This window comes from Lissotriton vulgaris, chromosome 1_2, assembly GCF_964263255.1.
Source record: "Lissotriton vulgaris chromosome 1_2, aLisVul1.2, whole genome shotgun sequence".
Classification (NCBI taxonomy): domain Eukaryota; kingdom Metazoa; phylum Chordata; class Amphibia; order Caudata; family Salamandridae; genus Lissotriton; species Lissotriton vulgaris.
Window position 1 is genome coordinate 93,764,022 of NC_141686.1, and position 13,544 is coordinate 93,777,565.

The window sequence follows — 13,544 nt, forward strand, 5'->3', positions numbered from 1 at the left end:
CCAAAACCCAAACTCAGGTGAGAGCCTTCTTAGGACTCACGGGTTACTACAGGAGGTTTGTCAAGGATTATGGTAACATTGTGCACCCCTTGACTTCGCTGACTTCCAGGAAGCAGCCACGAAACGTGATCTGGACTGATGCCTGTCAAACGGCCTTCGACACCCTGAAAACTGCAATGTGCACAGCACCTATACTCCAGGCACCCGACTTTTCGAAAGAATTTATTGTCCAGACGGACGCTTCAGAGCATGGCGTGGGGGCTGTTCTAGCTCAGGTGAATGAAGAGGGCCAAGACTTGCCTGTAGCCTTCATCAGTCGGAGGTTACTTCCCAGGGAAACGAGGTGGAGTGCGATAGAGAGAGAAGCATTTGCTGTGGTCTGGGCGCTGAAGAAGCTAAGACCCTACCTGTTTGGGACTCACTTCCGGGTTCAGACAGACCACAGGCCCCTCAGATGGTTGATGCAGATGAGGGGTGAGAATCCGAAACTGTTGAGGTGGTCCATTTCCCTACAGGGGATGGACTTTACTCAACATTTGCTGATGGTCTGTCCAGATTTTTCTGCCTTAGTGAAGAGGACTCCCTAGGTCAAGGGTAGTTCTCCCCACATTTCAGCTGGAGGGGACACGTGTTAGACCTGACATCATTGGCTTGAGTCTCTCCTCCATTTTTTCTGTTTGCCTCCACTGTTTTACGATGTTTTGCTGGTATATGCTTTGGGCGCTGTGCCACTGATGATCAGTGCCACAGCGCAAGTGCTCCCTATGTTAAATTGATGTATTGATTGTATCCATGTTTGGCTTATTTGGTTTACTGTCAGTCCCTAGTGTAGTGCACCAAGAGTGCCGGGGCTTGTAAATACAAATGCCGCTCGTGGGCTTGCAAATTTCAAAAACAATTTGATGGACAGAATGTAGATCAATGTCTTACATTCACCCCAGTACAAGGATCTGGGCCTAAATCCATCGTTTTTTGCACTCCACACCACCCTGGGTCAGATAATGGCTTTATGCAAATCAGCTCTGACCCTGTGCCCCATGGGAACAGTCCAGCCCGAACTACAACAGCCATATCTTTCCCAGACTGGAATCAAGCATCCGAAGACCGGACCGGTCTCGAGGTAACACCTCTCATCAGCCCGGCTAGCTTGACTCCAGTGGTGTGGAGGCTCTGGGACCCACGTCTGAGCTACCCCAGTACACTCAGGGAGAAAATTTCAAAAAACAATTTGATGGACAGAATGTAGATCAATGTCTTACATTCACCCCAGTACAAGGATCTGGGCCTAAATCCATCGTTTTTTGCACTCCACACCACCCTGGGTCAGATAATGGCTTTATGCAAATCAGCTCTGACCCTGTGCCCCATGGGAACAGTCCAGTCCGAACTACAACAGCCATATCTTTCCCAGACCAGAATCAAGCATCCGAGGACCGGACCGGTTTCGAGGTAACACCTCTCATCAGCCCGGCTAGCTTGACTCCAGTGGTGTGGAGGCTCTGGGACCCACGTCTGAGCTACCCCAGTACACTCAGGGAGAAAATTTCAAAAAACAATTTGATGGACAGAATGTAGATCAATGTCTTACATTCACCCCAGTACAAGGATCTGGGCCTAAATCCATCGTTTTTTGCACTCCACACCACCCTGGGTCAGATAATGGCTTTATGCAAATCAGCTCTGATCCTGTGCCCCATGGGAACAGTCCAGTCCGAACTACAACAGCCATATCTTTCCCAGACCGGAATCAAGCATCCGAGGACCGGACCGGTTTCGAGGTAACACCTCTCATCAGCCCGGCTAGCTTGACTCCAGTGGTGTGGAGGCTCTGGGACCCACGTCTGAGCTACCCCAGTACACTCAGGGAGAACATTTCAAAAAACAATTTGATGGACAGAATGTAGATCAATGTCTTACATTCACCCCAGTACAAGGATCTGGGCCTAAATCCATCGTTTTTTGCACTCCACACTACCCTGGGTCAGATAATGGCTTTATGCAAATCAGCTCTGACCCTGTGCCCCCTGGGAACAGTCCAGTCCGAACTACAACAGCCATATCTTTCCCAGACCGGAATCAAGCATCCGAGGACCGGACCGGTTTCGAGGTAACACCTCTCATCAGCCCGGCTAGCTTGACTCCAGTGTGTTGTGCCACCCACAAGAGCGGCCTCGTAAAAGAATGTCTACGGGTCGGTCATTGCGAGACCCACGTACAGCCTAGTGCTGTCACGCGGGCTGCGCAAGTATACCTACTTGCCAGCCCCTCAAACCTTCCCTTGACTTCATGTTAGTCACCCCTATGGTAGGCCCACGGGCAGGGTGCATTGTAAGTATAAGGTAGGACATGCCTGACCAAGTTGGCATTTCCTAATAGTGAATCACAGCCATCTTCATTCTTCACTATTGCGAGGTAGCCTGCTCTCCATTAGTTAGAATGGGCCGCCGGGATTATTAATGCTATGATCCTAGCTGGCTCGGGGAGCATGGTGCAATGTCGAGTTTGGTATCCCTGAACTCGGGGTTAATTACGCATCCGTTGGTGTGGATGGTTTTTGGACTCTGGGTTTGAAAATAGCACTTTTTAGAAAGTGTCTATTTTCTTGTCTAACCATTTCTGGTTTCTGCTGGTCTTGCGTGTGTGTGACAGGAGCTGGGTGGCTCCACAGGTCTGGATGAGTCAGTGTGGGATGAGTGGGACATTTGCGTTGAGAGTAGGGGGAGAGTAGTTGCTGATAACCTGCCCTGCCTGATACAATGCCGGCTCCACCTCCTGCCAAGCGGCTGATGGCTCTGTGCCTGCCATGGACGATCCTAGCCCCACCTCCTGCCAGGAGGCCGATAGCTCTGCTCCTGCCAGTGACAATGCTGGCTCCACCTCCTGCGGGGCGTCTGAGGACCCAGCCACGCGCAATGAATAGGCCAGGTGCTACTGCCTGGCTCCACCCACAACGGACCCAGGATGTTGGGAAATTCCCCTGTATGGACAAAGGGATCAAAGCCAAAAAGGGGTATAAGAGAAGGACCCCTGAACCAAGAATTTTGATCACTTCTGACAAGGAACCCTGTAACCAAGGACAAGAGGCCTGCTGATCTGAGGACTTGCCTACCCCTTCTGTCAGTGTGCTGTTTGCTGGGGGGAATCCGGTAGTGCTTCTTTATTTTTGTCAAGGAAACCAATAAAGAATGTATTCCCCCCAAAAATAGTATTATTCCCTTTGACGTTTTCTTTTAGTCCCTACCTCCTTTTTGCAGTATCAGTAGTTAACCATGTGTGGTGCTGGGCTTGGTACTGCTTGGTACTGCTTCATTTTGGTGGTAGTAACTTACACACATAAATTTGTCTCCAATCCCCATTTCAGTTGATGGGGACAAGTAAGCCTACACTTTGAGTAACTTTACTCTCGGAAATTGTGAGTAGCTCAAAGTAGTAATGTTACTCAAAAGTGTAAGAGTAAACTTACACTTGTAAATAATTCACAAGTGTAAGTTATGTTTGTGAATAGGCTCGAATGTGTGCCATTAATAGTGGAAAGAACAATTAAGATGAAATATAAAAACTGCCACGCAGGTGAAGTTTTTTCCTTCATGCATAAATAAATAAAACACTTTAGCATAAATGATTTTAATTTACTGTTAATATTGCAGGTCTACGAACTGGACGGGACAGAGCATGACAGGGCTTGGGCTCTGAAGACGTTCATAGATGTGGCCAAGCAGTTTGCCAGTGAGCACCCGGACTTCATGGGAGTGAAAATTATTTACACAATTGCAAGGTAATATGCTCAGCAGGGGCAGTTTTTGGTTTGCATCTCCCTCATATCCCTTAAAACAGCTCAGTGCATTAAAGTGATTTGTGTGAAGCCTGCAATCCCATTTAACCTACACCACCTACCTAGCGAGATGAGAGAATGAGTGGCAGGCTCTCGACAGGTGTAACTCTGATTACACTCTAATCTTGTATGCTCAGTGTGTGCCTAAGAGGTAGGACCCAAGCAACAATTGAATCAGTGGATGTATAAAGTGCAACTAATCACCTGAGAGGGTATCCAGGGGGTGGAGGTTCATGATCGTTCAGGTGACTCATCGAACAGCTAGGTTTTAAGTGCTCTCCGGAATTCCAGCAGAAAAATGGAGGTCGTGTCTGCAGAGGGCGACAGCAAACAGGCATGTAGGCACGTTTTGCTAGGCTCATGGGAAGAAAGCCATTGGACCTGTGTCCAACCCCTAGATTTCAACCATTTTCCCTCAATTTCAGAGATTTCTGCGGGTAAGCCGATAAGAGAAAAGTATAGATCAGTGGTTCTGAACCTGTTGTCAAGGGACCCCTGGAGGGTGCGAGCCCTCTAGGGGGGAATTAGGGGGGGGGTAGGGGGTCCGCGGATGTTTTACAAAATTAACTAATATTAGATTTGATACATTTAAACTAATAAACTTTATATGTAACTAAAGAAGCAAAATTTAAAATTTGAAAACCTTTCCAAATTTGGTTGTGCATTAAAACTAACTACCCCAATATTTGTTCATTTGTTTGTTGTCTATATGTTTTTGTAGGATAATGTGTTGTTTTGAGGTTCAAATCATAGAAATTACTTAGGTTGTGATGGTCCCCATCTTTCAATAAGGACTCAGTGGAGATCCTCAAATTCCAGTAATTATACAGTGGAAGTGCACAGCACTCAAAAGGTTAAGAACCACTAGTATAGAGCATCAAACGGCCATTGCTGCCTGAGCATGTGCCTGTTCTTAGTGTTGGCCTGTCTTTTTGTCCTCTGGAGCCTGTTCCTGTGACCATATTTGTGTTCAGTGTAGCATTGGCCTACTCTGTATATGTTCTAGGCCTCCTCAATTCTCAGTAGATTGAGGTGTTGGTTCCAGATCTCCATTCCCTTATTCTAGTGAGATCTAACATTAAGTGGCTTGGAACTGTCAGCGCCCGTCTCACGTCTTACTTGGATGCCCTCCGGGCTGGAGGCTCAATGAGTTACTGAGCCAGTATTACTACTGCTGGTCTGTAGGTATGCAAGAAGCCATAGGTGGGCAAAGGCCAAGAAACACTACTAGAATGTGTGCATATGTGTGAGCATGCTCTTATGTGTTTACATGTATCTGTGTGTGGGTGTGGGTGTTTGTGTGTGTGTTTATATGAATAACTGTGTGCATAGCCGCAGAGGAACAGCTGGCTGGGTGGGTGCGGGGAAGAGGACTTGCCAGCTTAATGGTACTGTTAGCATGGTGCGTACCTGGCTTACTGGGGCTATTTTGCTATCCCTTGCATGACTATATGGATACATGTATAGTTCTACATATATATATTTTTTTCAAGGTACAGGGTCCCCTTACTTAATTTATCTCAGATAATTTTACATTGAGATACGATGAAATCTGTTAGTTGTCCAAATGGAGTAACACCTTCTTTTATTAAGACATAGAGAACATTAACAAAGTGGGAAACAAAAGAAAAATCCGACATTTTACCCGTGACTACACTAAAGACAAGCAAATTATGTCATATATTACAGAAAGTAAAATGCCCACATATTAAATTATGTATCAATGTTAGGGGTCTTGGTACTGTTTTTCGACAACGTGTTGATCCCATCAAATGATATTGGGACATCATCAGGACATTAAGACTGGCAGCCTGTTTTGGTGTTTGTTTACTGTATTCGGCCATTTTATTTGTTGTGCCTCGTAGCGAGGCTCCCCAGCACGCACCCGCCTCCCGCTGCCCCTCCCTCGCCCCTCCCCCCCACTATCAATTTATGACAGATGCATCTGCGCGCAGCGTTTACGCGCAGCGACCGCGCCCCAGCCGCGCCGAAGGTGCGCCAAAGGTAAGCCCGTCTACGCCCGTCCGCGCCTGGACCGCGCCCAGCGCCAGACCCCTTGGTCCTCGCTTTGTCCACCCCTCCCGCATTACTTACGATGCCACCACCCTCCTAGCCCTTAACCCCGGCCGTTCCCCCAACTGCGCCTTTGCCGCCCCTGGACACACCCATGGACCCTTTTCCTGCTACTCCTGCAAGTTCGACGGCACCAAGAACAACTCCTCATCTACGAACACACAACAGATATCCGACCCTAACCACCTACAATGCATCCTGCTCAACACCCGCTCGGTCCACAGGCACGCTATTGACCTCTGGAATCTACTAGACACCATCTCTCCGGACGTCGCCTTCCTAACAGAAACATGGATGAACGCCTCTTCCGCCCCAGACATCACCATTGCCATCCCGGAAAACTATAAGATCATCCGTAAGGACCGCACCGACCAAACAGGAGGAGGCATAGCCATCGTCCATAAGAAATCCATCCGCATCTCTACCAGCTCAGACGCCAATCTCGCCAATTCCGAACACCTGCACTTCCAGATCCACATCGACCCCAAAAACACACTCAGAGGCACCCTCCTTTACAGGCCACCAGGACCCCGCGCACAATTCAGTGAAGACATCACAGACTTCATCACTCCACACGCACTCCCCTCCGAGGAGTACATCCTTCTGGGAGACCTCAACTTTCACCTTGGGAAGAACAACGACCGCAACACCACCACCCTTTTGGACAACCTCGCCAACCTCGGACTTAAACAACTTGTCACTACCCCCACCCACATCGCAGGTCACACACTCGACCCTATCTTCACCTCCAGCAAACATGTCTCCTTCAGCCACACCATAGCTCTCCTTTGGACTGACCACAGCTGCGTTCACTTTACCTACGACAAGCCCTCATCCAACAACCACCCCCAACCCACTCTGCAAAGAAACTGGAACAAAATCACCATCGACCAGATCTCCTCATCGCTTCTTCAAAACCCCCCAGCCCACTCCTCAAACCCAGACCAAGCAGCCACCAACCTCACCAAATGGCTATCCAACAGCGCTGACATCCTAGCACCACTGAAAAAACGACAAATCAAACCAGGCAGCAAGAAGGCCTCCTGGTTCAACGATGATCTTAAAAAATCCAAGAAACTCTGTTGCTCCCTTGAGAAGGCCTGGAAAAAAGACCCAAACACCAGCACCAAGGACGCCTTCAAAAACGCCACCCGCATACACCATCAACTGATCCGGAATGCCAAGAAAGCCGCTTTCAAGGACCGACTAGATAACAACGCCCACAACAGCAAGGAATTATTCAACATCGTCAAGGAATTTACCAACCCCTCAGCCAACTCCAACGACATCACCCCCTCTCAAGCCCTCTGCGACTCCCTAGCCTCATTCTTCCACAACAAAATTGCAGACATCCACAACAGCTTCGACAACCGACCCAAAGACCAACCCACCCAACCCCCCGCAGGACCAACTCCCCCCCTGAACATCCTCAATAACTGGAAGCCAATCTCCACCGAGGACACCATCCGTCTGATGAACTCCATCCACTCAGGATCCCCAACAGACCCATGCCCTCACCACATCTTTAACAAAGCAGACTCCATCATAGCACCGCACCTCCGAGACGTCATCAACTGCTCCCTCAACTCCGCAACCTTCCCGGAAAGCTGGAAACATGCCGAACTCAGCGCCCTCCTGAAAAAACCCACAGCTGACCCCACCGAACTCAAAAACTACCGCCCTATCTCACTCCTTCCTTTCCCGGCCAAAGTCATCGAGAAAGCGGTCAACAACCAGCTCGCCGCATTCCTCGAAACCAACAAATCCCTTGACTCCTCACAATCCGGCTTCCGAGCCAAGCACAGCACTGAAACCGCCCTCATCGCAGCAACAGACGACATTCGAACTCTAATGGACAATGGAGACACTGTCACCCTCATCCTCCTCGACCTCTCCGCTGCCTTCGACACGGTCTGCCATAGCACTCTTTTACAACGCCTCAGAAACGTCGGAATCCAAGGAAAAGCACTGGAATGGATCACCTCGTTCCTCACCGGAAGAACCCAGAGAGTCCGCCTTCCACCATTCAAGTCAGAGGCCACTGAGGTCATCTGCGGCGTCCCACAAGGATCTTCACTCAGCCCCACCCTCTTCAACGTATACATGAGCCCCCTCGCGACCATCGCACGCCAACACAACCTCAACATCATCTCCTACGCCGACGACACTCAACTGATCCTATCACTCACCAGAGACCCTAACACTGCCAAAACCAACCTACATGAAGGAATGAAAGAAGTAGCAGAATGGATTAAGCACAGCCGTCTGAAACTGAACTCAGACAAAACAGAAGTCCTCATCCTAGGCACCTCCCCCTCCGCCTGGGATGACTCCTGGTGGCCAGAGGCCCTTGGAAAAGCACCCATCCCGACGGACCACGCACGGAACCTGGGCGTCATCCTGGATTCCTCACTCTCGATGAACAGACAAGTCAACGCCGTTTTGTCATCTTGCTTCAACATTCTTCGCATGCTCAAAAAAACATTTCGCTGGATCCCCACCGAAACCAGAAAAACAGTCACCCACGCTCTGGTCACGAGCCGACTGGACTACGGAAACACCCTCTACGCCGGTACCACCGCAAAACTCCAGAAAAAACTCCAACGCATCCAGAACGCCTCAGCCAGGCTCATATTAGACATCCCGCGCAAAGAACACATCTCTGGTCACCTGGAAATCCTCCACTGGCTCCCCGTAAATAAGAGGATTACTTTCCGGCTCCTCACCCACGCACACAAAGCACTCTACGAAATCGGACCAGAATGCCTCAACACACGACTATCCTTCTACTCCCCGCCAGCTACGATCCTCCAACCAAGCCCTTGCCACTGTACCTCGCATCAACAAAACCACCATGGGTGGTAGATCCTTCTCCTTCCTGGCAGCCAAAACCTGGAACTCACTTCCCACTCACCTTCGCCTGACTCAGAACCACCTAGCATTCAGAAAGCAACTCAAAACGTGGTTATTTGACTAGTAATCCCCCATCCTTCTTCAAGCGCCTTGAGACCCTCTGGGTATGTAGCGCGCTATATACATTTTTTGACTTGACTTGACTTGACATGGCTGGGACACAAAATGCAAAGATAAAGCAAATGTGGCAATGAGAAGTAAAAGCTAGGGCAGAAGCCCTACCAGTTCAGGGAAGGCACAGTAAGATCTGATTGTGAAAGAAATGCAAATATAAGATCCTAGAATTGATGGGCTCAAGCAACTGGTCAACACCCCCACCCACTACGCCGGCAACACGCTTGATCCAGTCTTCTCATCCAGCAAGCACATCACCTTCAGCCACTCTACAGGGCTTCACTGGACCGACCACAGCTGCGTCCACTTCAGCTTCAGAAGAAGCACGAGCCACCACCACCCGCAACAGGTTCCCCACAGGAGCTGGAGCAAGATCACCGCCGAACAGCTCACCACCTCCCTTAGTCAGAACCCACCCGCCAGCACAACGGACCCCACCGAAGCAGCACGCAACCTTATGAAGTGGCTGTCCGACTGCGCTGATGACCTCGTGCCACTTAAGAATCCTACCAGCAGACCCAGAAGCAAGAAAGCCTCCTGGTTCACCAACGAACTCAAGGACTCCAAGAAGAACTGCAGCACCCTCGAGAAAGCCTGGCTCCTAGACCAGACCACAGACAACATGACCGCCCTCAAACATGCCACCCACAAGCCCCACCAGCTTATCCGCACCACCAAGAAGAAATCACTGAAGGAACGACTGGACAACTACACCCACGACAGCAAGGAACTCTTCATCATCGTCAAGGAGTTCTCCAACCCCAGCACCAGCAACAACGATATCACTCCTTCACAAGACCTCTGCGACTCTCTCGCCTCGTTCTTCCACCGCAAGATCGCTGACATCCACAACAGCTTCGGCGCACTGTCAATGCACCCAACCGTCGAACCAACGCCCTCCACCACCACCCTCCGCACCTGGACCACGGTGACCACCGAAGACACAGCCCGCACGATGAACACCATCCACTCCGGATCTCCGACCGACCCCTGCCCCCACCACGTCTTCAACAAGGCCGACTCCATCATCGCACCCCAACTGCGGGACATCATCAAAGCCTCCTTCAACACCGCCACCTTCCCGGAGAGCTGGAAGCACGCCGAGCTCAGCGCCCTACTGAAGAAACCAACAGCGGACCCCACCGACCTCAAGAACTTTCGCCCCATCTCGCTCCTCCCTTTCCCTGCCAAAGTCATTGAGAAGACCGTCAACAGACAGCTTGCAGCCTTCCTCGAGACGAACGGATCCCTCGACCCCTCGCAGTCTGGTTTTTGAGCCAACCACAGCACCGAGACCGCCCTCATCGCAGCCACCGACGACATCAGAACCCTGCTGGACAACGGGGAAACAGCAGCCCTCATCCTCCTGGACCTCTCTGCAGCGTTTGACACTGTCTGCCACCGCACCCTAGTTCAACGCCTCAGCAACATCGGTATCCAAGAGAAGGCACTGGAGTGGATCATCTCATTCCTCACCGGCAGAACTCAGGCAAGCCCGTCTGCGCCCGTCCGCGCCTGGACCGCGCCCAGAGCCAGGACCCCTGGCCCTCCCGCCACCGACAGAGCACGACTCCACTACGACGCCAACACCTTCATTGCGCCCAACAACGGACGGACGCCTACCTGCCACAAAGCTAGCCCCAAGCGCATCCACCGCCCCTTCACCTGCTGAAACTGCACCTTCACCTGCACCAATGACGCTAAAGCACCTACAGAAACGGGACCCAACCGACTGCGCTGCATCCTGCTGAACACCCGCTCCGCACGCAAGCATGCCGTCAAGCTCTGGGACCTAGTCACCTCCGCATCCCCAGACATCGCCTTCCTGACCGAGACCTGGCTGAACGAAACCTCCTCCCCAGACATCGCAGTGTCCATTCCCGACGGATACAAGATCTCCCGCAAAGACCGCGCCAACGGAGCCGGAGGAGGAATCGCCATCGTCCACAAGAACACCATCAGGGTCTCCATGAACACCGACTGCACCCTCACCACCGCCGAACACATGCACTTCAAGATCCACACGGACCCTAAAACCACCCTCAGAGGCACCCTCATCTACAGACCACCCGGCCCACGCTCCCAATTCAGCAACTCCATCGCCGACCTCATCAGCACGCACACACTGACCTCCGCCAATTACATCCTGCTCGGCGACCTGAACTTCCATCTGGAAAACAACAACGACAGCAACTCCTCCACCCTGGTCGACAACCTCGCCACCCTCGGACTGAAACAGATCATCACTACCCCTACTAACATCGCCGGCCACACGCTCGATGCAATCTTCTCCTCCAGCCCACACGTCGCCTACAGCCACGCCTCCGAGCTCACCTGGACCGACCACCACTGCGTCCACTTCACCCTCCAAAAACCCGTCACCCACCACCGCACCCCACACATCCCCCGCCGACGCTGGGGCAAAGGTACCAAAGAACAGCTGGAAACCCACCTCACTCTCGACCCTCCGATCAGCCCCACCGACCCAGGGGACGGGGCCCGCTCACTCAGACTCTGGATGGAAAACTGTGCCAACACCGTAGCACCAGTACGACAACCCACCGACAGAGACACCAGCCTGAGAGCCAGCTGGTTCATCCCAGAGCTCCTGGCCTCCAAACGCACCTGCCGAAAACTCAAAACTCCTGGCGCAGCGACAGAACACCCGCCAACCACGTAGACCACAAAGACGCCATCCGCAACCACCACCACCTCATTAGGACCACCAAAAGAGCCTAATTCAAAGACCGCCTGGACAACAACGCACACAACAGCAAAGAGCTCTTTAGCATCGTGAAAGAACTCCCCAGCCCCAGCACCAACGACATCCCGCCGTCGCAAGCCTTGTGCGACGCCTTCGCCACCTTCTTCCACCACAAAATCACCAACATCCACAACAGCTTCAACCCACGAATGAACCCAATGTACCCTACCACTACGAACACGTCTCTCTGACCACATGGACCAACGTAAGCACCGAGGACATAATCAACACCATGAGCACCATCCACTCAGGCTCCCAGTCAGACCCTCTCCCCCACCACATCGCCAACAAAGTCAACAGCCTCATCACACCCCACCTACGCAACGTTGTCAACCTCTCCTTTGACACCGCCACCTTTCCCGAGGCCTGGAAGCACGCCGAGATCAACGCCCTACTTACGAAGCCCAAGGCCGACCCGAGCGACCTCAAGAACGTCCGGCCCATCTCCCTGCTTCCGTTCCCAGCTAAAGTCATCGAAAAAAACGTCAACACCCAACTCACCCGCTACCTAGAAGACAACAGCAACCTGGACCCCTCCCAATCTGGTTTCAACAGCAACCACAGCACCGAGACTGCCCTCATCGCCGCCACAGACGACATCAGAATCCTACTCGACAACGGCGAGACTGCAGCCCTCATCCTCCTCGACCTCTCCGCCGTCTTCGACACCGTCTGCCACCACACACATCGCACACGCCTCTACGACGCAGGGATCAGAGACAAGGCCCTGGACTGGGCCACCTCCTTCCTCACCAACAGAACCCAGAGAGTCCTCCTCCCCCCGTTCCAATCCGGAACCACCAAAAACATCTGCGGCGTCCCTCAGGGATCCTCCCTCAGTCCGACGCTGTTCAACGTCAACATGGCTCCCCTCGCTCCCATCGCCAGACTACATGACCTCAACATAATCTCCTACGCCGACGACACCCAACTCATCCTCTCCGTCACCAAAGACCCCCTCACCGCCAAATCCAACCTGCACCTGGGAATGAAGGCCGTCGTAGACTGAATGGAAGCAAGCCAGCTCAAGTTGAACACGGACAAGACTGAGATCCTCATCCTTGGGCTCAACCCCTCAGCATGGGACGACTCCTGGTGGCCCCCATCTCTGGGACCCCCCCCGGCACCCACCAACCACACACGCAACCTGGGGGTCATCCTCGACTCCAAGCTCAGCATGACCAGCCAAGTCAACGCAGTCTCCTCCGCCTGCTTCCACACCCTGCACAGGCTCCACAAGATCTACAGATGGATCCCGACGAACACTCGGAAAACCGTCACCCATGCCCTCATCAGCAGCCATCTCGACTATGGAAACACCCTCTATGCCGGAGCCCCGGCCAAACTCATCAGCAGACTCCAATGAATCCAGAAAGCTTCCGCACGACTGGTCCTAGACGTCCCACGCAGAGACCACATCACCTTGCACCTCAGAGAACTGTACTGGCTCCCCGCCGACAAAAGAATCACTTTCAAACGCATGATCCACGCACACAAAGCACTCAACAAGACCGATCCTGCCTACCTCAACAGCAGACTCTCCTTCTACGTACCCAACAGGAAACTCCGCTCCGCCGACCTATCCCTGGCCGCCGTTCCACACATCTACAGAACAGCTTCCGGAGGTAGATCCTTCTCCCAACGCACCGCCAAGAGCTGGAACACTCTCCCCCTCCACCTACGACAGAACACAAACCTTCTGGCATTCAGAAGACTGCTCAAAACCTGGCTCTTCGACCACTAGCTGCAGCCCCCCCCCCCCTTCCCCCAGCACCTTGAGACCCTAGCGGGTATGTAGCACGCTCTACAAATTACTTGATTGATTGATAGATTGATTGAAGACTGGGG

General features: G+C 52.1%; 1 protein-coding gene across 4 annotated transcripts in view; it reads left to right on the forward strand.

Annotated features, from left to right (window-relative positions):
* LOC147733978 (adenosine deaminase 2-like) overlaps nucleotides 1–13,544 on the forward strand; it is a 514,604-nt gene that overhangs the window by 168,087 nt on the left and 332,973 nt on the right. For all 4 annotated transcript variants that reach the window (XM_086952886.1, XM_086952888.1, XM_086952884.1 and 1 more), the window contains one exon: nucleotides 3,648–3,775. In XM_086952886.1, coding sequence (XP_086809012.1) covers nucleotides 3,648–3,775 — 128 coding nt within the window. The remainder of the gene's footprint in view (nucleotides 1–3,647; nucleotides 3,776–13,544) is intronic.